The following is a 22,783-nucleotide window of genomic DNA, read 5'->3' as shown; positions in this document are numbered from 1 at the left end:
TTTTGGTAAAAAAAAAAGGAAGGTTAACCCCTTTGTATTTTTGGCGAAAATTTTCGCGATTTTGAAAAGTGCTGGAATCAATTCTTTCAGGCACTATTCCGACGTAATTTTGCGAGAGAAATCGACTGGGCGCAGTCCCAATACGCTGCGATCAACGCATTGAAAGTTACAGCCTAAAAACGAAAACCTGAGTTTATCCCATTTTTCAGCTGGTGCTTTTTCCTTCGTAACTTCTTCACTGTTGATCCCACGCTCTTTTCGCTGCGTTTTCTGGGTTCCTTGGGGTCCAATTGGTCGGGAAAGAGTCATACGAATCAATTCTGAGACGAAAAATTTTTTGGTAAAAAAAAAAGGAAGGTTAACCCCTTTGTATTTTTGGCGAAAATTTTCGCGATTTTGAAAAGTGCTGGAATCAATTCTTTCAGGCACTATTCCGACGTAATTTTGCGAGAGAAATCGACTGGGCGCAGTCCCAATACGCTGCGATCAACGCATTGAAAGTTACAGCCTAAAAACGAAAACCTGAGTTTATCCCATTTTTCAGCTGGTGCTCTTTCCTTCGTAACTTCTTCACTGTTGATCCCACGCTCTTTTCGCTGCGTTCTCTGGGTTCCTTGGGGTCCAATTGGTCGGGAAAGAGTCATACGAATCAATTCTGAGACGAAAAATTTTTTGGTAAAAAAAAAAGGAAGGTTAACCCCTTTGTATTTTTGGCGAAAATTTTCGCGATTTTGAAAAGTGTTGGAATCAATTCTTTCAGGCACTATTCCGACGTAATTTTGCGAGAGAAATCGACTGGGCGCAGTCCCAATACGCTGCGATCAACGCATTGAAAGTTACAGCCTAAAAACGAAAACCTGAGTTTATCCCATTTTTCAGCTGGTGCTTTTTCCTTCGTAACTTCTTCACTGTTGATCCCACGCTCTTTTCGCTGCGTTCTCTGGGTTCCTTGGGGTCCAATTGGTCGGGAAAGAGTCATACGAATCAATTCTGAGACGAAAAATTTTTTGGTAAAAAAAAAAGGAAGGTTAACCCCTTTGTATTTTTGGCGAAAATTTTCGCGATTTTGAAAAGTGCTGGAATCAATTCTTTCAGGCACTATTCCGACGTAATTTTGCGAGAGAAATCGACTGGGCGCAGTCCCAATACGCTGCGATCAACGCATTGAAAGTTACAGCCTAAAAACGAAAACCTGAGTTTATCCCATTTTTCAGCTGGTGCTTTTTCCTTCGTAACTTCTTCACTGTTGATCCCACGCTCTTTTCGCTGCGTTCTCTGGGTTCCTTGGGGGCCAATTGGTCGGGAAAGAGTCATACGAATCAATTCTGAGACGAAAAATTTTTTGGTAAAAAAAAAAGGAAGGTTAACCCCTTTGTATTTTTGGCGAAAATTTTCGCGATTTTGAAAAGTGCTGGAATCAATTCTTTCAGGCACTATTCCGACGTAATTTTGCGAGAGAAATCGACTGGGCGCAGTCCCAATACGCTGCGATCAACGCATTGAAAGTTACAGCCTAAAAACGAAAACCTGAGTTTATCCCATTTTTCAGCTGGTGCTTTTTCCTTCGTAACTTCTTCACTGTTGATCCCACGCTCTTTTCGCTGCGTTCTCTGGGTTCCTTGGGGTCCAATTGGTCGGGAAAGAGTCATACGAATCAATTCTGAGACGAAAAATTTTTTGGTAAAAAAAAAAGGAAGGTTAACCCCTTTGTATTTTTGGCGAAAATTTTCGCGATTTTGAAAAGTGCTGGAATCAATTCTTTCAGGCACTATTCCGACGTAATTTTGCGAGAGAAATCGACTGGGCGCAGTCCCAATACGCTGCGATCAACGCATCGAAAGTTACAGCCTAAAAACGAAAACCTGAGTTTATCCCATTTTTCAGCTGGTGCTTTTTCCTTCGTAACTTCTTCACTGTTGATCCCACGCTCTTTTCGCTGCGTTTTCTGGGTTCCTTGGGGTCCAATTGGTCGGGAAAGAGTCATACGAATCAATTCTGAGACGAAAAATTTTTTGGTAAAAAAAAAAGGAAGGTTAACCCCTTTGTATTTTTGGCGAAAATTTTCGCGATTTTGAAAAGTGCTGGAATCAATTCTTTCAGGCACTATTCCGACGTAATTTTGCGAGAGAAATCGACTGGGCGCAGTCCCAATACGCTGCGATCAACGCATTGAAAGTTACAGCCTAAAAACGAAAACCTGAGTTTATCCCATTTTTCAGCTGGTGCTTTTTCCTTCGTAACTTCTTCACTGTTGATCCCACGCTCTTTTCGCTGCGTTCTCTGGGTTCCTTGGGGTCCAATTGGTCGGGAAAGAGTCATACGAATCAATTCTGAGACGAAAAATTTTTTGGTAAAAAAAAAAGGAAGGTTAACCCCTTTGTATTTTTGGCGAAAATTTTCGCGATTTTGAAAAGTGCTGGAATCAATTCTTTCAGGCACTATTCCGACGTAATTTTGCGAGAGAAATCGACTGGGCGCAGTCCCAATACGCTGCGATCAACGCATTGAAAGTTGCAGCCTAAAAACGAAAACCTGAGTTTATCCCATTTTTCAGCTGGTGCTTTTTCCTTCGTAACTTCTTTCCTGTTGATCCCACGCTCTTTTCGCTGCGTTTTCTGGGTTCCTTGGGGTCCAATTGGTCGGGAAAGAGTCATACGAATCAATTCTGAGTCGAAAAATTTTTTGGTAAAAAAAGAAGGAAGGTTAACCCCTTTGTATTTTTGGCGAAAATTTTCGCGATTTTGAAAAGTGCTGGAATCAATTCTTTCAGGCACTATTCCGACGTAATTTTGTGAGAGAAATCGACTGGGCGCAGTCCCAATACGCTGCGATCAACGCATCGAAAGTTACAGCCTAAAAACGAAAACCTGAGTTTATCCCATTTTTAGCTAGTGCTTTTTCCTTCATAACTTCTTTCCTGTTGATCCCACGCTCTTTTCGCTGCGTTTTCTGGGTTCCTTGATGTCCAATTGGTCGGGAAAGAGTCATACGAATCAATTCTGAGTCGAAAAATTTTTTGGTAAAAAAAAAAGGAAGGTTAACCCCTTTGTATTTTTGGCGAAAATTTTCGCGATTTTGAAAAGTGCTGGAATCAATTCTTTCAGGCACTATTCCGACGTAATTTTGTGAGAGAAATCGACTGGGCGCAGTCCCAATACGCTGCGATCAACGCATCGAAAGTTACAGCCTAAAAACGAAAACCTGAGTTTATCCCATTTTTCAGCTGGTGCTTTTTCCTTCGTAACTTCTTCACTGTTGATCCCACGCTCTTTTCGCTGCGTTTTCTGGGTTCCTTGGGGTCCAATTGGTCGGGAAAGAGTCATACGAATCAATTCTGAGACGAAAAATTTTTTGGTAAAAAAAAAAGGAAGGTTAACCCCTTTGTATTTTTGGCGAAAATTTTCGCGATTTTGAAAAGTGCTGGAATCAATTCTTTCAGGCACTATTCCGACGTAATTTTGCGAGAGAAATCGACTGGGCGCAGTCCCAATACGCTGCGATCAACGCATTGAAAGTTGCAGCCTAAAAACGAAAACCTGAGTTTATCCCATTTTTCAGCTGGTGCTTTTTCCTTCGTAACTTCTTTCCTGTTGATCCCACGCTCTTTTCGCTGCGTTTTCTGGGTTCCTTGGGGTTCAATTGGTCGGGAAAGAGTCATACGAATCAATTCTGAGTCGAAAAATTTTTTGGTAAAAAAAAAAGGAAGGTTAACCCCTTTGCATTTTTGGCGAAAATTTTCGCGATTTTGAAAAGTGCTGGAATCAATTCTTTCAGGCACTATTCCGACGTAAATTTGCGAGAGAAATCGACTGGGCGCAGTCCCAATACGCTGCGATCAACGCATCGAAAGTTACAGCCTAAAAACGAAAACCTGAGTTTATCCCATTTTTTAGCTGGTGCTTTTTCCTTCGTAACTTCTTTCCTGTTGATCCCACGCACTTTTCGCTGCGTTTTCTGGGTTCCTTGGGGTCCAATTGGTCGGGAAAGAGTCATACGAATCAATTCTGAGTCGAAAAATTTTTTGGTAAAAAAAAAAGGAAGGTTAACCCCTTTGTATTTTTGGCGAAAATTTTCGCGATTTTGAAAAGTGCTGGAATCAATTCTTTCAGGCACTATTCCGACGTAATTTTGCGAGAGAAATCGACTGGGCGCAGTCCCAATACGCTGCGATCAACGCATTGAAAGTTACAGCCTAAAAACGAAAACCTGAGTTTATCCCATTTTTCAGCTGGTGCTTTTTCCTTCCTAACTTCTTCACTGTTGATCCCACGCTCTTTTCGCTGCGTTTTCTGGGTTCCTTGGGGTCCAATTGGTCGGGAAAGAGTCATACGAATCAATTCTGAGTCGAAAAATTTTTTGGTAAAAAAAAAAGGAAGGTTAACCCCTTTGTATTTTTGGCGAAAATTTTCGCGATTTTGAAAAGTGCTGGAATCAATTCTTTCAGGCACTATTCCGACGTAATTTTGCGAGAGAAATCGACTGGGCGCAGTCCCAATACGCTGCGATCAACGCATTGAAAGTTACAGCCTAAAAACGAAAACCTGAGTTTATCCCATTTTTCAGCTGGTGCTTTTTCCTTCCTAACTTCTTCACTGTTGATCCCACGCTCTTTTCGCTGCGTTTTCTGGGTTCCTTGGGGTCCAATTGGTCGGGAAAGAGTCATACGAATCAATTCTGAGTCGAAAAATTTTTTGGTAAAAAAAAAAGGAAGGTTAACCCCTTTGTATTTTTGGCGAAAATTTTCGCGATTTTGAAAAGTGCTGGAATCAATTCTTTCAGGCACTATTCCGACGTAATTTTGCGAGAGAAATCGACTGGGCGCAGTCCCAATACGCTGCGATCAACGCATTGAAAGTTACAGCCTAAAAACGAAAACCTGAGTTTATCCCATTTTTCAGCTGGTGCTTTTTCCTTCGTAACTTCTTCACTGTTGATCCCACGCTCTTTTCGCTGCGTTCTCTGGGTTCCTTGGGGTCCAATTGGTCGGGAAAGAGTCATACGAATCAATTCTGAGACGAAAAATTTTTTGGTAAAAAAAAAAGGAAGGTTAACCCCTTTGTATTTTTGGCGAAAATTTTCGCGATTTTGAAAAGTGCTGGAATCAATTCTTTCAGGCACTATTCCGACGTAATTTTGCGAGAGAAATCGACTGGGCGCAGTCCCAATACGCTGCGATCAACGCATTGAAAGTTACAGCCTAAAAACGAAAACCTGAGTTTATCCCATTTTTCAGCTGGTGCTTTTTCCTTCGTAACTTCTTCACTGTTGATCCCACGCTCTTTTCGCTGCGTTCTCTGGGTTCCTTGGGGTCCAATTGGTCGGGAAAGAGTCATACGAATCAATTCTGAGACGAAAAATTTTTTGGTAAAAAAAAAAGGAAGGTTAACCCCTTTGTATTTTTGGCGAAAATTTTCGCGATTTTGAAAAGTGCTGGAATCAATTCTTTCAGGCACTATTCCGACGTAATTTTGCGAGAGAAATCGACTGGGCGCAGTCCCAATACGCTGCGATCAACGCATTGAAAGTTACAGCCTAAAAACGAAAACCTGAGTTTATCCCATTTTTCAGCTGGTGCTTTTTCCTTCGTAACTTCTTCACTGTTGATCCCACGCTCTTTTCGCTGCGTTCTCTGGGTTCCTTGGGGTCCAATTGGTCGGGAAAGAGTCATACGAATCAATTCTGAGACGAAAAATTTTTTGGTAAAAAAAAAAGGAAGGTTAACCCCTTTGTATTTTTGGCGAAAATTTTCGCGATTTTGAAAAGTGCTGGAATCAATTCTTTCAGGCACTATTCCGACGTAATTTTGCGAGAGAAATCGACTGGGCGCAGTCCCAATACGCTGCGATCAACGCATTGAAAGTTACAGCCTAAAAACGAAAACCTGAGTTTATCCCATTTTTCAGCTGGTGCTTTTTCCTTCGTAACTTCTTCACTGTTGATCCCACGCTCTTTTCGCTGCGTTTTCTGGGTTCCTTGGGGTCCAATTGGTCGGGAAAGAGTCATACGAATCAATTCTGAGACGAAAAATTTTTTGGTAAAAAAAAAAGGAAGGTTAACCCCTTTGTATTTTTGGCGAAAATTTTCGCGATTTTGAAAAGTGCTGGAATCAATTCTTTCAGGCACTATTCCGACGTAATTTTGCGAGAGAAATCGACTGGGCGCAGTCCCAATACGCTGCGATCAACGCATTGAAAGTTACAGCCTAAAAACGAAAACCTGAGTTTATCCCATTTTTCAGCTGGTGCTTTTTCCTTCGTAACTTCTTCACTGTTGATCCCACGCTCTTTTCGCTGCGTTCTCTGGGTTCCTTGGGGTCCAATTGGTCGGGAAAGAGTCATACGAATCAATTCTGAGACGAAAAATTTTTTGGTAAAAAAAAAAGGAAGGTTAACCCCTTTGTATTTTTGGCGAAAATTTTCGCGATTTTGAAAAGTGCTGGAATCAATTCTTTCAGGCACTATTCCGACGTAATTTTGCGAGAGAAATCGACTGGGCGCAGTCCCAATACGCTGCGATCAACGCATCGAAAGTTACAGCCTAAAAACGAAAACCTGAGTTTATCCCATTTTTCAGCTGGTGCTTTTTCCTTCCTAACTTCTTCACTGTTGATCCCACGCTCTTTTCGCTGCGTTTTCTGGGTTCCTTGGGGTCCAATTGGTCGGGAAAGAGTCATACGAATCAATTCTGAGACGAAAAATTTTTTGGTAAAAAAAAAAGGAAGGTTAACCCCTTTGTATTTTTGGCGAAAATTTTCGCGATTTTGAAAAGTGCTGGAATCAATTCTTTCAGGCACTATTCCGACGTAATTTTGCGAGAGAAATCGACTGGGCGCAGTCCCAATACGCTGCGATCAACGCATTGAAAGTTACAGCCTAAAAACGAAAACCTGAGTTTATCCCATTTTTCAGCTGGTGCTTTTTCCTTCGTAACTTCTTCACTGTTGATCCCACGCTCTTTTCGCTGCGTTCTCTGGGTTCCTTGGGGTCCAATTGGTCGGGAAAGAGTCATACGAATCAATTCTGAGACGAAAAATTTTTTGGTAAAAAAAAAAGGAAGGTTAACCCCTTTGTATTTTTGGCGAAAATTTTCGCGATTTTGAAAAGTGCTGGAATCAATTCTTTCAGGCACTATTCCGACGTAATTTTGCGAGAGAAATCGACTGGGCGCAGTCCCAATACGCTGCGATCAACGCATCGAAAGTTACAGCCTAAAAACGAAAACCTGAGTTTATCCCATTTCTCAGCTGGTGCTTTTTCCTTCGTAACTTCTTCACTGTTGATCCCACGCTCTTTTCGCTGCGTTCTCTGGGTTCCTTGGGGTCCAATTGGTCGGGAAAGAGTCATACGAATCAATTCTGAGACGAAAAATTTTTTGGTAAAAAAAAAAGGAAGGTTAACCCCTTTGTATTTTTGGCGAAAATTTTCGCGATTTTGAAAAGTGCTGGAATCAATTCTTTCAGGCACTATTCCGACGTAATTTTGCGAGAGAAATCGACTGGGCGCAGTCCCAATACGCTGCGATCAACGCATTGAAAGTTACAGCCTAAAAACGAAAACCTGAGTTTATCCCATTTTTCAGCTGGTGCTTTTTCCATCCTAACTTCTTCACTGTTGATCCCACGCTCTTTTCGCTGCGTTTTCTGGGTTCCTTGGGGTCCAATTGGTCGGGAAAGAGTCATACGAATCAATTCTGAGACGAAAAATTTTTTGGTAAAAAAAAAAGGAAGGTTAACCCCTTTGTATTTTTGGCGAAAATTTTCGCGATTTTGAAAAGTGCTGGAATCAATTCTTTCAGGCACTATTCCGACGTAATTTTGCGAGAGAAATCGACTGGGCGCAGTCCCAATACGCTGCGATCAACGCATTGAAAGTTACAGCCTAAAAACGAAAACCTGAGTTTATCCCATTTTTCAGCTGGTGCTTTTTCCTTCGTAACTTCTTCACTGTTGATCCCACGCTCTTTTCGCTGCGTTTTCTGGGTTCCTTGGGGTCCAATTGGTCGGGAAAGAGTCATACGAATCAATTCTGAGACGAAAAATTTTTTGGTAAAAAAAAAAGGAAGGTTAACCCCTTTGTATTTTTGGCGAAAATTTTCGCGATTTTGAAAAGTGCTGGAATCAATTCTTTCAGGCACTATTCCGACGTAATTTTGCGAGAGAAATCGACTGGGCGCAGTCCCAATACGCTGCGATCAACGCATTGAAAGTTACAGCCTAAAAACGAAAACCTGAGTTTATCCCATTTTTCAGCTGGTGCTTTTTCCTTCGTAACTTCTTCACTGTTGATCCCACGCTCTTTTCGCTGCGTTTTCTGGGTTCCTTGGGGTCCAATTGGTCGGGAAAGAGTCATACGAATCAATTCTGAGTCGAAAAATTTTTTGGTAAAAAAAAAAGGAAGGTTAACCCCTTTGTATTTTTGGCGAAAATTTTCGCGATTTTGAAAAGTGCTGGAATCAATTCTTTCAGGCACTATTCCGACGTAATTTTGCGAGAGAAATCGACTGGGCGCAGTCCCAATACGCTGCGATCAACGCATTGAAAGTTACAGCCTAAAAACGAAAACCTGAGTTTATCCCATTTTTCAGCTGGTGCTTTTTCCTTCCTAACTTCTTCACTGTTGATCCCACGCTCTTTTCGCTGCGTTTTCTGGGTTCCTTGGGGTCCAATTGGTCGGGAAAGAGTCATACGAATCAATTCTGAGACGAAAAATTTTTTGGTAAAAAAAAAAGGAAGGTTAACCCCTTTGTATTTTTGGCGAAAATTTTCGCGATTTTGAAAAGTGCTGGAATCAATTCTTTCAGGCACTATTCCGACGTAATTTTGCGAGAGAAATCGACTGGGCGCATTCCCAATACGCTGCGATCAACGCATTGAAAGTTACAGCCTAAAAACGAAAACCTGAGTTTATCCCATTTTTCAGCTGGTGCTTTTTCCTTCGTAACTTCTTCACTGTTGATCCCACGCTCTTTTCGCTGCGTTTTCTGGGTTCCTTGGGGTCCAATTGGTCGGGAAAGAGTCATACGAATCAATTCTGAGTCGAAAAATTTTTTGGTAAAAAAAAAAGGAAGGTTAACCCCTTTGTATTTTTGGCGAAAATTTTCGCGATTTTGAAAAGTGCTGGAATCAATTCTTTCAGGCACTATTCCGACGTAATTTTGCGAGAGAAATCGACTGGGCGCAGTCCCAATACGCTGCGATCAACGCATTGAAAGTTACAGCCTAAAAACGAAAACCTGAGTTTATCCCATTTTTCAGCTGGTGCTTTTTCCTTCCTAACTTCTTCACTGTTGATCCCACGCTCTTTTCGCTGCGTTTTCTGGGTTCCTTGGGGTCCAATTGGTCGGGAAAGAGTCATACGAATCAATTCTGAGACGAAAAATTTTTTGGTAAAAAAAAAAGGAAGGTTAACCCCTTTGTATTTTTGGCGAAAATTTTCGCGATTTTGAAAAGTGCTGGAATCAATTCTTTCAGGCACTATTCCGACGTAATTTTGCGAGAGAAATCGACTGGGCGCAGTCCCAATACGCTGCGATCAACGCATTGAAAGTTACAGCCTAAAAACGAAAACCTGAGTTTATCCCATTTTTCAGCTGGTGCTTTTTCCTTCGTAACTTCTTCACTGTTGATCCCACGCTCTTTTCGCTGCGTTTTCTGGGTTCCTTGGGGTCCAATTGGTCGGGAAAGAGTCATACGAATCAATTCTGAGTCGAAAAATTTTTTGGTAAAAAAAAAAGGAAGGTTAACCCCTTTGTATTTTTGGCGAAAATTTTCGCGATTTTGAAAAGTGCTGGAATCAATTCTTTCAGGCACTATTCCGACGTAATTTTGCGAGAGAAATCGACTGGGCGCAGTCCCAATACGCTGCGATCAACGCATCGAAAGTTACAGCCTAAAAACGAAAACCTGAGTTTATCCCATTTTTTAGCTAGTGCTTTTTCCTTCGTAACTTCTTTCCTGTTGATCCCACGCTCTTTTCGCTGCGTTTTCTGGGTTCCTTGGGGTCCAATTGGTCGGGAAAGAGTCATACGAATCAATTCTGAGTCGAAAAATTTTTTGGTAAAAAAAAAAGGAAGGTTAACCCCTTTGTATTTTTGGCGAAAATTTTCGCGATTTTGAAAAGTGCTGGAATCAATTCTTTCACGCACCATTCCGACGTAATTTTGCGAGAGAAACTGATTGGGCGCAGTATCAATACGCTGCGTGCAACAGATAACAAGTTTCGAACTAAAACGACAGATTTCTACTGTGATACTTCTGCTGCCGATCCTACGCCTTTATATGTAGAACTCTCTCTCGCATTCCTGAAGGCACAATTAGTGCGAAAGGAATCCCGCTCAACGATCCTGAGACGAAAAGTTCTCGAGTCCTGAAAATCGGAAACAAGTGAGGCTTGCCACAACCCAAAGCCCTTTCGAATTTTTCAGTACTTGTGTTGCGAATTTCAGGAAATGCTGAAACCGATTCTTGTATACCCTATGTTGACGCAAGTCTGGAAAACGAATGCATTGCGCAAAGTTCTGGGAGGTTTCGAGCATCCAAGCAAAACTCACGGCTTAAAAACGTCAAATTCGCACCTGGTTTTCAAAGCGGTGCAATAGGAAAATCACAAACCCATAGCCATAAAGGTTCAGTTCTAGTTTATTTAGTGTGCCTTAGTTCTAGTACAAGTGATTGGGTGTCAGTGTAAACTACATATACTTCACCAAGTTTTCGAATAGTTCAATTATAATATGCTATACTATTACATTATACTAATAATGATATATTATACCAATAATTTCTCTAATTTCATATCGCTGGATTTAATTAGCATAATATTTGCAAAAATATTGAAGTTCAACATAAGAAAAGTGCAATATAATGAACGTACATTACATGAGACTTCTGACGACTATGTAAGAAAAAAACACTGCGATGTACATTGCCCTGCGCAGAAAATGAACAATGTGGTATAAAATTATCATCATTGTAGTTTGTAAGCGCAGCTTATGTTTTAGCCTGCGTACAGATGCAATGCACCTCTGCAGGATTACGAGTTGTATAATATTGTATGGTTAAATAAAATGACTAATACTAACATAAATTTCTCTGTAGTTTCTTTGTATCTTCTCAGGTGTTGGTCTCTCGACGCTCCAAATACCTTTTTTTCACTCTTTGAGGTCCTGTTAGCCAAGAAAGTGTCGCTTGAGTCGATTCTGAGACGAAAAGTATTTGGCTCCAAAAATAACAAAAAAAGTAGGTTAACCCCTTAGGATTTGTTCATTAGAAACTAGGCCGATTTTGAAAAATACCCAATTCAAGTCTTTGGTGCACAGCCGAAGGATAAATTTCCCTTGTAATTCTTCTGCTGTTGGCCGTAAGCTTTTTTCGATGTCGTTTTCGCATTTCTGTGGGTCCAATCAGTCGGAGAAGAGCCCTGCAAAACGATTCTGAGATAAAATGTTTCCGGGCCCTAAAAATCGCAAAAAAGCAAGGCTCACCCCTTTGAATTTTTCCAGTCGAAATTTGGCCGATTTCGAAAAATAGCTTAATCTATTTTCTGATGCACTGCATGGAAGTAATTTTTCCCCGTAGGCCCTCTCGATGGTGACAAAGTATACGATTGATTATAGTGTCCTTAATTGCGATACATATCAATTATTATTCCTTAGGTGCATACGTTGTATGATAAAATGTATCTATCGATGTAACGTGCATACCCCTATTCCTCATTCTTATACCTCAGTGTTCGTCCTTCGTTTTTTGGAGCTTCTGCAGCTAACTAGCCTGAGCAAATTCTCGCACAACGCGGTGTCATTTCGCTCGACTCACCCGATGACACTTTTCCTTTATCTTTCACTGCTTATCGTTAGACTGGACACATCAATGCTAGGGCATTTCACATATGATTAATAAACTTTAAAGGAGTCTCGAAAATGCGAATCCTAGACTTGTAGAAAACCTGCACCTCGCGAATCCTTACATGACGATACGAATACTCGACATTACGATCATTACACTACCAATAAATATATTATTCCCCATTTTTGTGACTTGACCGACCAATTATCTCATTAGTAGCCGATTTTTGTTTCAATCGATAGTTTATTTGCCACATAAGGTAACATTATGTTTCTTTTTTTTTTGTTTGAAGTGGAGCTTTATACAATAAATAGATGAGATGAACGATTAATTTTTAGACTTTTGGAAATATCTCGACAGAGGTTCGAGGCATCCAAATTCACTCACAGATCTTTTTCGTAGATCGTAAAAAGGTACAAAAATTTGCGCTCATGAATATTTACAATCAAACCCATATTTGTCGAGAAAAACGTTTATTGTTCATCAATTAGATATTCTACTCCGGAATACGTACCGTCCAACTGACCTAAGGAATTACAAGTCATTAGGTTTCTTTGTTTGTTTAAACGAATGAAATCTAGATAACAATGAAATTCGACTTTCAAAATTCCGCATGCGAAATGGCGATATATACTTCAGTCAACGTTTTCTTACAGTATTTTATGATATCTTCAGTGTGCCTGATTGTTATGGACGTTTAAACATGCCGCATTTCGAGCGCCTCTGTCGCAGCGTTACCTGGCGGATTACTTTAGAAGTACTACCGCAAAATCACGGTGTGTAATATAGCCAAAACCATGGCCAAAACGTATGTAAGACCGTGGAAAACACAAAAAATAAGCACAAGCTACTTTCTCACCTATTCTTACATTGTGCCCACGAGCATCTCGCTGGTAACTAGCGCCGATCTGGTGGCCACTTACTGCGTTCTCATACCTTTCAACTTTCCAAGTAATCGGAACCCTATACTTCGTGGCTCGCGTGATCCATGTCCTATGGTTGAGCGGCAGGAGCAGCAGCAATATCATAAATGAATATACATCCACGGATATTATGACAGATAATTTTGTGAAAAGACCAATTATTCCTTACAGATCCTGTTGCATTCAAAATTAATAAAAAAAAAAAAAAAACGAACTCAAGGACAGGATTTTAAGCAAGGCTTCAGAAAGCAGACGCGCAACCGTATCTAATGGCCGGAAATGGATTGTGAAGTCACGTGTCACGTGACCCGAAGCGGTTGGCGTCGCGCGTCGCGTCGAGCGATCATCCAATGGGACATAAGCCGGGGGCCGGACGAAGGTTACGGAGTATAACGAGTAGGGTTGGGATTCAGTCGTCGCGTATATTTCTGTTAAGTACGTGTCAGGACAACGGACGCGGCGTAAGCACCGCCGAGTTGAATGATTCGATAGTGAGTAAAAGAGTGAGTAGGATCGAACGTTTGTAACATTCAGTGGGTGTTAAAAACATACGGGTGAAAAATCAAGTAAAAAGATAGCAGGTAGTGCGAAGAGATAAATCGGTGTGCTAAGAAGTGGTCGATCCTTATCAAAAAATGTCGACGAAAGCCAGCAAGAAAACCGTTGTAACATCGTCGAGCGTCAGCTCGGTCCAGTCGCCGACGCCGAGTACATCGACGCCCGTTGGCCGCCGCCCGGGAAGCCCGTTGAGCCCGACGCGTTACTCGCGTCTTCAGGAGAAGCAGGATCTGCAAAATTTGAACGACCGTCTAGCATGTTACATAGAAAAGGTCCGTCACCTGGAGGCCGAAAACTCGCGGCTCACGCGAGAGGTGCAAACTAGTCAGGAGACGGTGACGCGGGAGGTTACCAACATTAAATCCATGTACGAACACGAACTCTCCGACGCTAGGAAACTGCTGGACGACACGTCGAGGGAAAGGGCAAAACTTGAGATCGACACGAAGCGTCTCTGGGACGATAACGAGGAATTGAAAAATAAGTACGGCTTGAATTTACGGTTTTTTTTTGTTTTTCTTTACAGCTCATCGATTTTACAGGTGCATGCAAATATTCGTTTCGCTCTACCCACCGGCCGCTCGCTCACGGATAAATATTACTACGTCCGTGCGTCACGCGCAGTAGCGTAGCCAGTAGTGTTTCCCTGTACACTCTAAAAGAAAAAAAGGGACCAAAAATATTCAGGTTACGCGTTACGCCGATCGCATGCCGGTATCGAGTCGGCCATTGATAGTAAACGAAGATCCGTATTTTTATCGTTGTTTGCTTGTACTTTATGAAGCGTTAAATGTTTTCTCCCGATTACGAGTTACGAGATAGTCAATAATTCGTCTTCGGAGGCTGTCGAAGAAAACTACACTCAAATAAATAAAATCCTTAAAATTCTGGTGAGAGAAGCGCATGCGCTCCGGTGAAATGTGTGATGTATGTATGTACATACATTTTACGCGGTGTCCAATATTTCGACGATTACGCTGGCCAAACACGCAGGGCGCGTCCCAATATTTACCTGGAATTTTATCGATCCATCTCCGTGAAACGAAAAATGAAAATAACCGGTGACGTCACTGCGGCGTGTAGTTGCGTCACACCCTCAAATGAACGCGACGTTGATGTCATCTTTGTAATCTCTGATTCAAAAACATTCGCTCTCACCCGGTTCTCCGGTAGGAGACGCGCGCTTATGTTACGTGCACGCGTCTATGTATTTTCAAGAACTTTTAATACTAATATGGCTCTATGTCATAATTCTAAGAGGCATGTTCGTGCCTTCTCAATGACTTTCAAGGCGAAATAGAACCTAGGACAGAAAAGACGGAAGGAAAGAGATGGCACAACCAATGTCCGCGAATTCGCGGCATGCGCGATCGACTATTTCGAGCCGTGATGACCGAATCCGAGTTTGTTGGGCATTGAGTAGAAGCGCGGGGAATCTGTCCGACTTTACGCTTGTATCGGAACATCGGCATGTGTGTATCCTGTCGGAATGCGAGCGAGGTACCGCATAAACCGTAAAGCCGTAGGCGGCTTTCCGCGGTGACATCACTGCCCACGTTGGCTCATCGTCATAGCAGCACGGCTAAGGACGCGCGAGACCCCGGGAGGCCCCGCTCGTCACATGGAAAAGTATCCATACACACACGCGGCGTGCCCTTCCTGGGACTTGGTATATTTTAAACTTGGATATAGCGAGCATAAATACGTTAGAAAAATCAACACACGCTATGATGATTATGACGATGTTGGTGAGAACCATGCACGCATACCTATACGAATAGAGAAAAAAAAACCTTGAATATTAATAACGATGATTGCATTCTTGTTTATACCAAATTTTTTTTCTGTATACCTAATAAATAAATCGTAGGCGGTTATGTGCAATAAGCTTGATGATATCTTTTTCTCCCCTCTCTTGTACATTTACAGTTTTATGTGTACAACATTGTTACGCAAACAGCAGCGACTTTTTTTTTCTGTTGTACTAAACTTTATTCAATTTTCGTTTCATCTTCTACGTATATCTTATATACGTGTCCTCCACCTAGTTGTATATATATGTAGGTCTACGCTTTCGACGCGATACGCTCACCGTATGCCTGGGTCTGGTTACAAGCCACGCTGTTGCAGCACCTGTCAATATTTCTTCAATTCTCTACACTAGTAAATATTATGTACTGATATCGACTTTGCAGTTTGTGAGCTTCTGTGTTGGAGTACATGCAAAAACAATAAACACGAATAAAAGTGAAAAGACGACGACGAATAAAGAAAAGAAGAGACGAGGAACTAACTTCACGGTCTTTGCACGATTCTTAATTTTTTCTGGAAAAGATCTTTGTTTAAAATTACGTTTCTCTCTGGAATGGCTATTCAAAACATGCTCGAACGCGTTAAAAATTTCAATCTATTTTTTATCGATATATGCAGGTATTTTACACTATCGGTCCATTGAGGAGTCTTCTTTATTCCACGAGATTGAAGTTAGTAACGTTATCGTAAAGAAACATTGGGAAAAAATCACTATTTTCATATTTTACAATGACTTTGAAGGAACGAAGATTTCAAAATATGAGTATATTTCGTTTTATTAGGGTTTACCTCCTTATAGGGTCGTTACGATAACGTTACTAACTTCATCATGGCTTTTCCCCGCGTTTCTTGACCTCGTCTCAGCGGAGTGAGGCACTTGACATTACGTACGTTACGTTACGCGAATGCGTGTGCTGTAATACACTTCCCACAACGCTAAGTATTGAGTAACATACTCTTCAATGCTCCGTTAATAACTTTATTGAAATTAAAGTTGGCATGAGCTTTCATTGTACATCTTATCAGCAATGAGAAAAGATATAGCTGAGGTAAGTCATTACAATCCAAACGATTAACACTGCGATTGTGTGCGGCTTATTTTAACGTTAATGGCCATTATGCTATATCCTCAATTAATATGGAATTCCTGTTTTTTTTTTTTTAAATTTACATCTCCGTTTACGAGTGCTCCAGGGAAAAAAGACTTTAAAAAAAATACAGTGCATGTAATTTCAGTTCGTCGTGAAAGAGTGAAGCGTTACCTGAATTCTGTAACCTTGGCCTGGCTAGAAGCAGGGGAAGGAGAATGATGACGCCGATATACGAATATATGTCGACGTCTACCGGGAAACGGTCGATAAAAAGTGTTCCTTAAACTGGGTCAATCGTTCGAAATAGCAAATCACCCTCTCTTTTCTCTCCCTTCGATTATTTATTACTGTTCGTATAAATACACGAATACCCGAGAAACTTTCGGTATCGTTGTCGCGTTTACGATCTACTTTACTACGTTGTTCCCCTTCCGCGATTTTCATAAATATAATCGACCCGCGAAAAAGGGACGACCATAATTATAATCATTAATTTTTGTCCCTCTTTTTCTTTCAGACTCGAAAAGAAAACCAAGGATCTACAAATAGTCGAGAACAACTTGATGATCTACGAATCGCGTTGCGGGGATTTGCAAACAAAGTTTAACCAGTCTGCAGCTGAGCGAAAAAAGCTCGCGGAACGAGAACGGGAACTCGAGAAGGAGGTTGAACGCCTCCAGGCGCTGCTCGATGACGCGCGAAAGCACCTCGAGGAAGAGACCCTTCAGCGAATCGACCTGGAGAACAACATACAGAGCTTGAAGGAGGACATAAGTTTCAAAGATCAAGTCTACCAGCAGGAATTGACCGAGACACGAACGCGACGTCAGGTTGGTTTCGTTGCCGCGATTTTGCTGCACCTGCTTGCAAAAAAAAAAAAACACCGTTGCACTTGTTCACGCTAATTCGTTCAGTCTTCATTGCAGGTCGAGATTTCCGAGATTGACGGGCGCCTGGCCGAGCAGTACGAGGCTAAGCTGCAACAATCGTTGCAAGAATTGCGCGAACAGTATGAATCTCAGATGCGCGCCAATCGGGAGGAGATCGAATTGCTCTATGAGAACAAGATTAAGAACCTGACATCCCACGCCCAACGAAACAGCGGTGCGGCGAGCCTTGCTGTAGAGGAGCTTCGTCAGACCAGGTCCCGTATCGACGGACTAAATCAACGCATTAACGAGCTCGAGGCCACAAACAACGCGCTCAATTCTCGCATCAGGTAAAATAACGGCTCTCAGGTCGTAAACGCAATTTAGCACGTTTCAAGGTCTTTGCTCATAAAGCTTCGTACAAAAGACGACAGTGAAAATTTCTCTCACCTTGCGTTCATTTTTCGCTCTCAACCATTGTTTTAGAATTTTGTAAAGGATCGGTAAGTCCTGTAGTCATTCATTCAATTTTATAATTGAGAAAATGGATAGATCTCGTATAAAAAATCCACCGTATTTTATTACACTCCAAAGTTTCAGACTCTTTGTAAAATAAAAAAAAACCTATTGAAGCATCAAACTTCAAACGAAGCATATTTCACTAGCGCAATGAAAAATGGTAAATATACCTTGAAACATGATAATTTCTTTCATATTATGACAGAGATCTCGAGAACTTGCGCGAAAATGAGCGTGCTCGGCATGCTGAAGATTTGGCCAGTCTGGATGCTGAGCTGGCAAGAATGCGTGACGAGATGGCACAGCAGCTGCAGGAGTATCAAGATCTGATGGACATAAAGGTGGCGCTAGACCTGGAGATAGCCGCCTACCGAAAACTGCTAGAATCAGAAGAGGCAAGGTAATACGAAAAAAATTGGAAAAATTATTTTAACGAATGAAAACCAATTCAAAACCGCAATTACCTGTATATTTTTTTCCAGGTTGAACATTACACCGATGCAATCGCCCGCTTCGTTATCCAGCGGAAGAGGAACCCCATCGCGCAACACTCCACTTAGAGGTGGTAAAAGAAAGCGTACTTTGTTGGAGGAGAGCGAAGAGCGCAGCAGTAGTGACTATAGCGTATCTGGAACTGCCAGAGGCGATATCGAGATTACTGAAGCTGATCCACAGGGACGTTATATCAAACTTACCAACAAGGGCAACAAGGTGATTAAATTTAGAAGCACGAATGTCCATATATGTGTACTGGTTGTACACTGAAATTTCAGGAAATTTCGTACTGCATTATTTACACTTGCTTCACAATTTGAAATTTCACTTAAAAGATTGTTATCTAACAGTAATGTGCAATACCGTGTGTATTCCGTACAAGAAAAAGTTCTGAAAGACCATGCAAGAATGAGTAATTGATGACATTTTCTCACCATATATTTCGTAGGAGATAGTTTTGAGTGGGTGGCAGTTGATCCGCAAAGCTGGAGCACTAGAGACGAATTTCAAATTCCATCGTAGCGCAAAGGTCGATGCAGGAGCGACTGTGACTGTTTGGTCAGCAGATATCGGAGCATCTCACGAACCTCCGACCAACCTTGTTATGAAGGGACAAAAGTGGTTTACGGCAGATAACATGACTACAACCTTACTTAACAGCGAAGGAGAGGTGAGTTATGAGCAACAACAGATGAATGATGATAAAGTAAAAAATCAATCAAATTATGTATAATTTTCCCTATTCAATTATCATATTGCTTTATTACATTTCTAGGAATTGGCAACGTCCGAACGGAAGCGGCAACAGCTGTCCAGTACCTTGTCGCGACACAGGGAAAATATTGGGTTTCGAAACTCAGAGGATCTTCACCACCAACAGGTATTACATTTTGATGATTTTGAACATGTTATACGTGCACAGAGTGTGGTGTCTCTGAAGTTTCCTTATTATTCCTTAGCTATTTATTTATTCATTTGTTTATTTATTTACCTCTCTTTTTTTCTATAATGTATATTTTTACACTTTATTTTTATTAATTTTTTTACCCTCAAAGACAATGTGGCTACGCAATTTATCAATTTTATCCGCGAATAAAAGAGAAAGGAGGAGAAATTTGTGAATCACGCACACACGGGATAATTCTGGCAATTATTGTTATGTTGTGTTGTGTTACAGTATGTTGATTAACTTAACTTTGAAAAGAGACATGTACATCGTACGTGAATGATTAAAAATCTTCTCGCCTTAACATTATAACAGTTAAATTTTGATGGAAGCCACTATATTAATAACTGGATTCATTCACGGAGTCTCGTAAGTTTCGCGGAAACTGGATAATCATGGATTGGTTACCCAATGATATGGCATTACCCTGGACGTATGAGGAAAGTTTTTTTTCTCACCAGTTTTGAAACTTTTTGCAAACTTAATTTTTACTTAATTTTTACTTAATTATAACTCATACATAAACCACACGTATGGCATACACACATTTACACACTTATCTTATACGTAAAACTAGTAATTATTAACGAACTGACCAAATTTTATTCGAAATATTTTCAATTATTGATAAAATGAAACACCCCTATGATACCATCCAATGAGGAGGGGTGATGTCTTATCAATGTTCAATTCTTGTTCCATAGAGAAGATATCTCTACCCGTATTAATGATCGTGAGGGCGCACAGCTCAGGCAGGCGGCCTATGTAAGTTGTTATTCTAAACTCTCAGATGTTCAGCTGTTCAGTCATTTGTCTGCAATAATAATAATAATAATATCAACAATAATGAATAATAATAATAATCCATTACCACACATTATTATTATTGTAATAATTTGCAAATAATATTAATTTTAAAGTTTGCTTAATTATTCATTATCAGTAGCTATTTTTTTGTTGGTCCATTTCTTGGCACTGCCGTCATACTTACGCTGCTCTCTCACGCTTTACTAAACCTTATCATTACATAAATGTCTTTTTCAATCTGTCAAGCTTTATTTCTATTTCATTGCGCATACGCATATTATAGTATTATTGTGATCTTATTTTTGCACTTTAATATATGACGTTCATTTTCACCGAAACATAACACGGGATAGACTTCTTTCGATGTTTTTCAGAAAAAGCGTAATTAGACTTGACCAGATACATTATTTTCTCAATATTTTTCTTGGCGACATGCAAGTTTGAACTACTGCATTTTCACATGTAATAAACAATCTTGTCAATCGTATTTATACCCACAAACAGCCATTTAGGTATTATAAGACAGTTACTAATAATTCATACGTACTCAGGCAAATTACAAGATTTCATTCTTGGTTATAAATTGTAAAATTTTGAATGATTTTAGAAGATAAACATTGGAAGACGTTGATTCATTTCGTACTCAAATATTTCAGCGTGAAAACTTTCTCACACAGCATCTTCGCTTTAACCACATTGTCTTTAGATTAGACAGAAAATAGAAGAAGAAGGAACACTTACGTAGCTGTTGTGACAGTACCAACAATATCAGTGGAAGCAGCAGTCTACGTCGTCTTCGAATTTCTTATTTTTAATTTTTTTTTCACCCACCATTTTTGAAAATCGCTAGTGCATAGTTGTAACTAACAACATGTACGTTATTTCAATCACCATGAACGGGATAACTGTTCCTGTGCATCAATCATGCACAGCTGTACTTATGGTTATAAAAATACGGTTGTCAGGGCATGCGGGGCTGTGGTATAATTTTGCGGGTTTGAATACGTGTCAACGCGCGTTAATACACATTGATTTTTTTTATTTTCAATAATTTTGATCCAATAACTAATAGGAATGAATCTATTATTTTTCTGTTACAGGGTGACCCTCAGGGTGAAGAACGCTGCCGCATAATGTGAGAAAAAAAAGGGGACGTGTTATTGGTATAAAAAAACCGACGAAAATAAAACAAGAAAAAAAAAAATTACCGCAGGGCTTTTTTAATATCTCTTTACTATAAGTTTAATTATCCGCGAGTTACCGTACCAGCTAGGACGGAATTTGCTGAAATGAAAGTGGCGCGACGCCCTGAACCTTACCGCCTTAAAAAACAAAAATATTTTATCAACAATGCTCGTTGCCAGTGATCCTCGCTATTTCCATTATGAATGTAAATCGCGAAAAATGTTCGATTAAGTAATAACAATAATAACGCTCACGATTGTTATAATTTTTGTAGATTCATGATATCCCGAAAAATAACGGGGAAAAAGAAACATTTAATTTCGTGAGAACACCGGTTTTCGCTGGCAGCGTGAACAGTTAATTTATATCTATTATATTGTATCTCATAAATACAAAACCTTAGAATAATAGTTTAAGGTGTCGGTACGAGATGATTGATTGATCAAAACAGTAAAAAATCAAATAGGTAATTTGTAACAGATTATCTTATTCATATAGGCTGTAAAACAAAATCTGTTTTCTTCGCTATCATATAATTTCTTCCTTTTATTTTCTTTTCACCGCATAACTGCACCACAATTATTAATGAAGTCCTGAAATCGTCATCTGGTATTTTACCAATCATCGTTGTGTTCAAAAGCTTGATTAATTAATTAACAAACAAAAACAACTAATCAATTGTTCTGTGTTAGTTGTGTGGTTGGTGTTATCTTTATTTTTCCCCGCGCTGTGTACCACGGTTAGTCTAGTAATTAGTTTTGATTTTTTTTTTTTAATCTCCCCGTCATTTGTTTTAAAGATATCTTTTTAAACCATCGACTTAATTTCCAGTTACGTCATGGAGCACTAATTATCACTATCAGTTAAAACAAAAAACTCCAGCAATTTTTCAATCTCCGAACTACGCCACTTATCCAAGTGCCACAGAGAATGAAAAATTGCACTTTCGGAAATTCAAAAGAAGAAAAAACACTAAACGCAGCACGGTTTTACAGTAAAGAAAGAGAAGAACGTATAGTTATTAAAAATGAATATATCTCTTAATTAATACAAATAATGAAAACTGAAAATAATAGTTGTACCAACGTACGAATCTCTGCTGATGTCCATTGTCTCCTTAATAGAACGTACTATGATGTAGCAATTTTGTAAAACTATTATATGAGTATTGTTGGTTTATTGTTGATTAATTCTTCTGGCTTAGCCTTCCAACCACCATTGCCCTCCATATAAAATAATGACTCTAGTTGTAGAAGTTGCGTACTAGAAGCAGTACAGTCTATCCAAAATATGAACACCTACACCACGCACACGCAGCACATTATTGTGGTAGATACACGAGGCACAATAAACATGGAGATAACGATGAGAGTAGCAGTAATGAAGAAAGAAAAAAAAATTAAGTAAATATGAATTACATATACGTTTAATGCATTTATTTAGTTTCCGATAAAACTATATAAATATATATATAGTATACAATGTATACATATATATGTATATATATAACCATAGCTTCCTTTTAAGATTTGTAGCGAGATTAGGAGTTTTCTTTGTATAACCACTTTGCAAGTTTATTAGATTTCAAAGAATAAATAAAAAAAAAAATTAAAAAACAACTAATCCATTAACCGTACAAATATTTTCGTAATTTTTATTTTTAATAATAATAATAATAATAATAACTGTAATGATAATGTAAAGCAAAAATTATTAGTTTAATAATATATAATGTTAAG

General features: G+C 39.8%; 1 protein-coding gene and 1 long non-coding RNA gene across 4 annotated transcripts; one reads left to right on the top strand and one right to left on the bottom strand.

Annotated features, from left to right (window-relative positions):
- Window positions 1-10,845: 10,845 nt before the first annotated feature.
- On the bottom strand, window positions 10,846-13,021 carry LOC124183770. Its single transcript, XR_006871045.1, has 3 exons — window positions 12,699-13,021; window positions 11,479-11,866; window positions 10,846-11,414 (listed from the first exon to the last, which is right to left on the bottom strand). It is a non-coding gene; the product is annotated as an uncharacterized LOC124183770 (long non-coding RNA).
- A 119-nt stretch (window positions 13,022-13,140) lies between these two features.
- On the top strand, window positions 13,141-22,433 carry LOC124183750 (lamin Dm0-like). Of its 3 annotated transcripts, XM_046572686.1 has the most exons (9): window positions 13,142-13,804; window positions 16,741-17,053; window positions 17,138-17,442; window positions 17,817-18,011; window positions 18,094-18,322; window positions 18,555-18,776; window positions 18,882-18,986; window positions 19,757-19,817; window positions 20,960-22,433. In XM_046572686.1, the coding sequence occupies exons 1-8, from the start codon at window positions 13,398-13,400 to the stop codon at window positions 19,778-19,780; spliced, it is 1,800 nt and encodes a 599-aa protein (XP_046428642.1). In that variant the 5' UTR covers window positions 13,142-13,397; the 3' UTR covers window positions 19,781-19,817; window positions 20,960-22,433. The 3 variants fall into 3 exon arrangements, with proteins under 3 accessions (XP_046428640.1, XP_046428642.1, XP_046428641.1); XM_046572684.1 differs by lacking the exon at window positions 19,757-19,817 and having other exon boundaries at window positions 13,141-13,804; XM_046572685.1 differs by lacking the exon at window positions 19,757-19,817 and having other exon boundaries at window positions 13,143-13,804; window positions 17,150-17,442.
- Window positions 22,434-22,783: the final 350 nt, after the last annotated feature.

Source organism: Neodiprion fabricii, chromosome 5 (genome assembly GCF_021155785.1).
Source record: "Neodiprion fabricii isolate iyNeoFabr1 chromosome 5, iyNeoFabr1.1, whole genome shotgun sequence".
NCBI classification, from domain to species: Eukaryota; Metazoa; Arthropoda; class Insecta; order Hymenoptera; family Diprionidae; genus Neodiprion; species Neodiprion fabricii.
The sequence above is the reverse complement of the archived record's forward strand: the minus strand, read 5'-3'. Positions and strand labels throughout refer to the sequence as shown.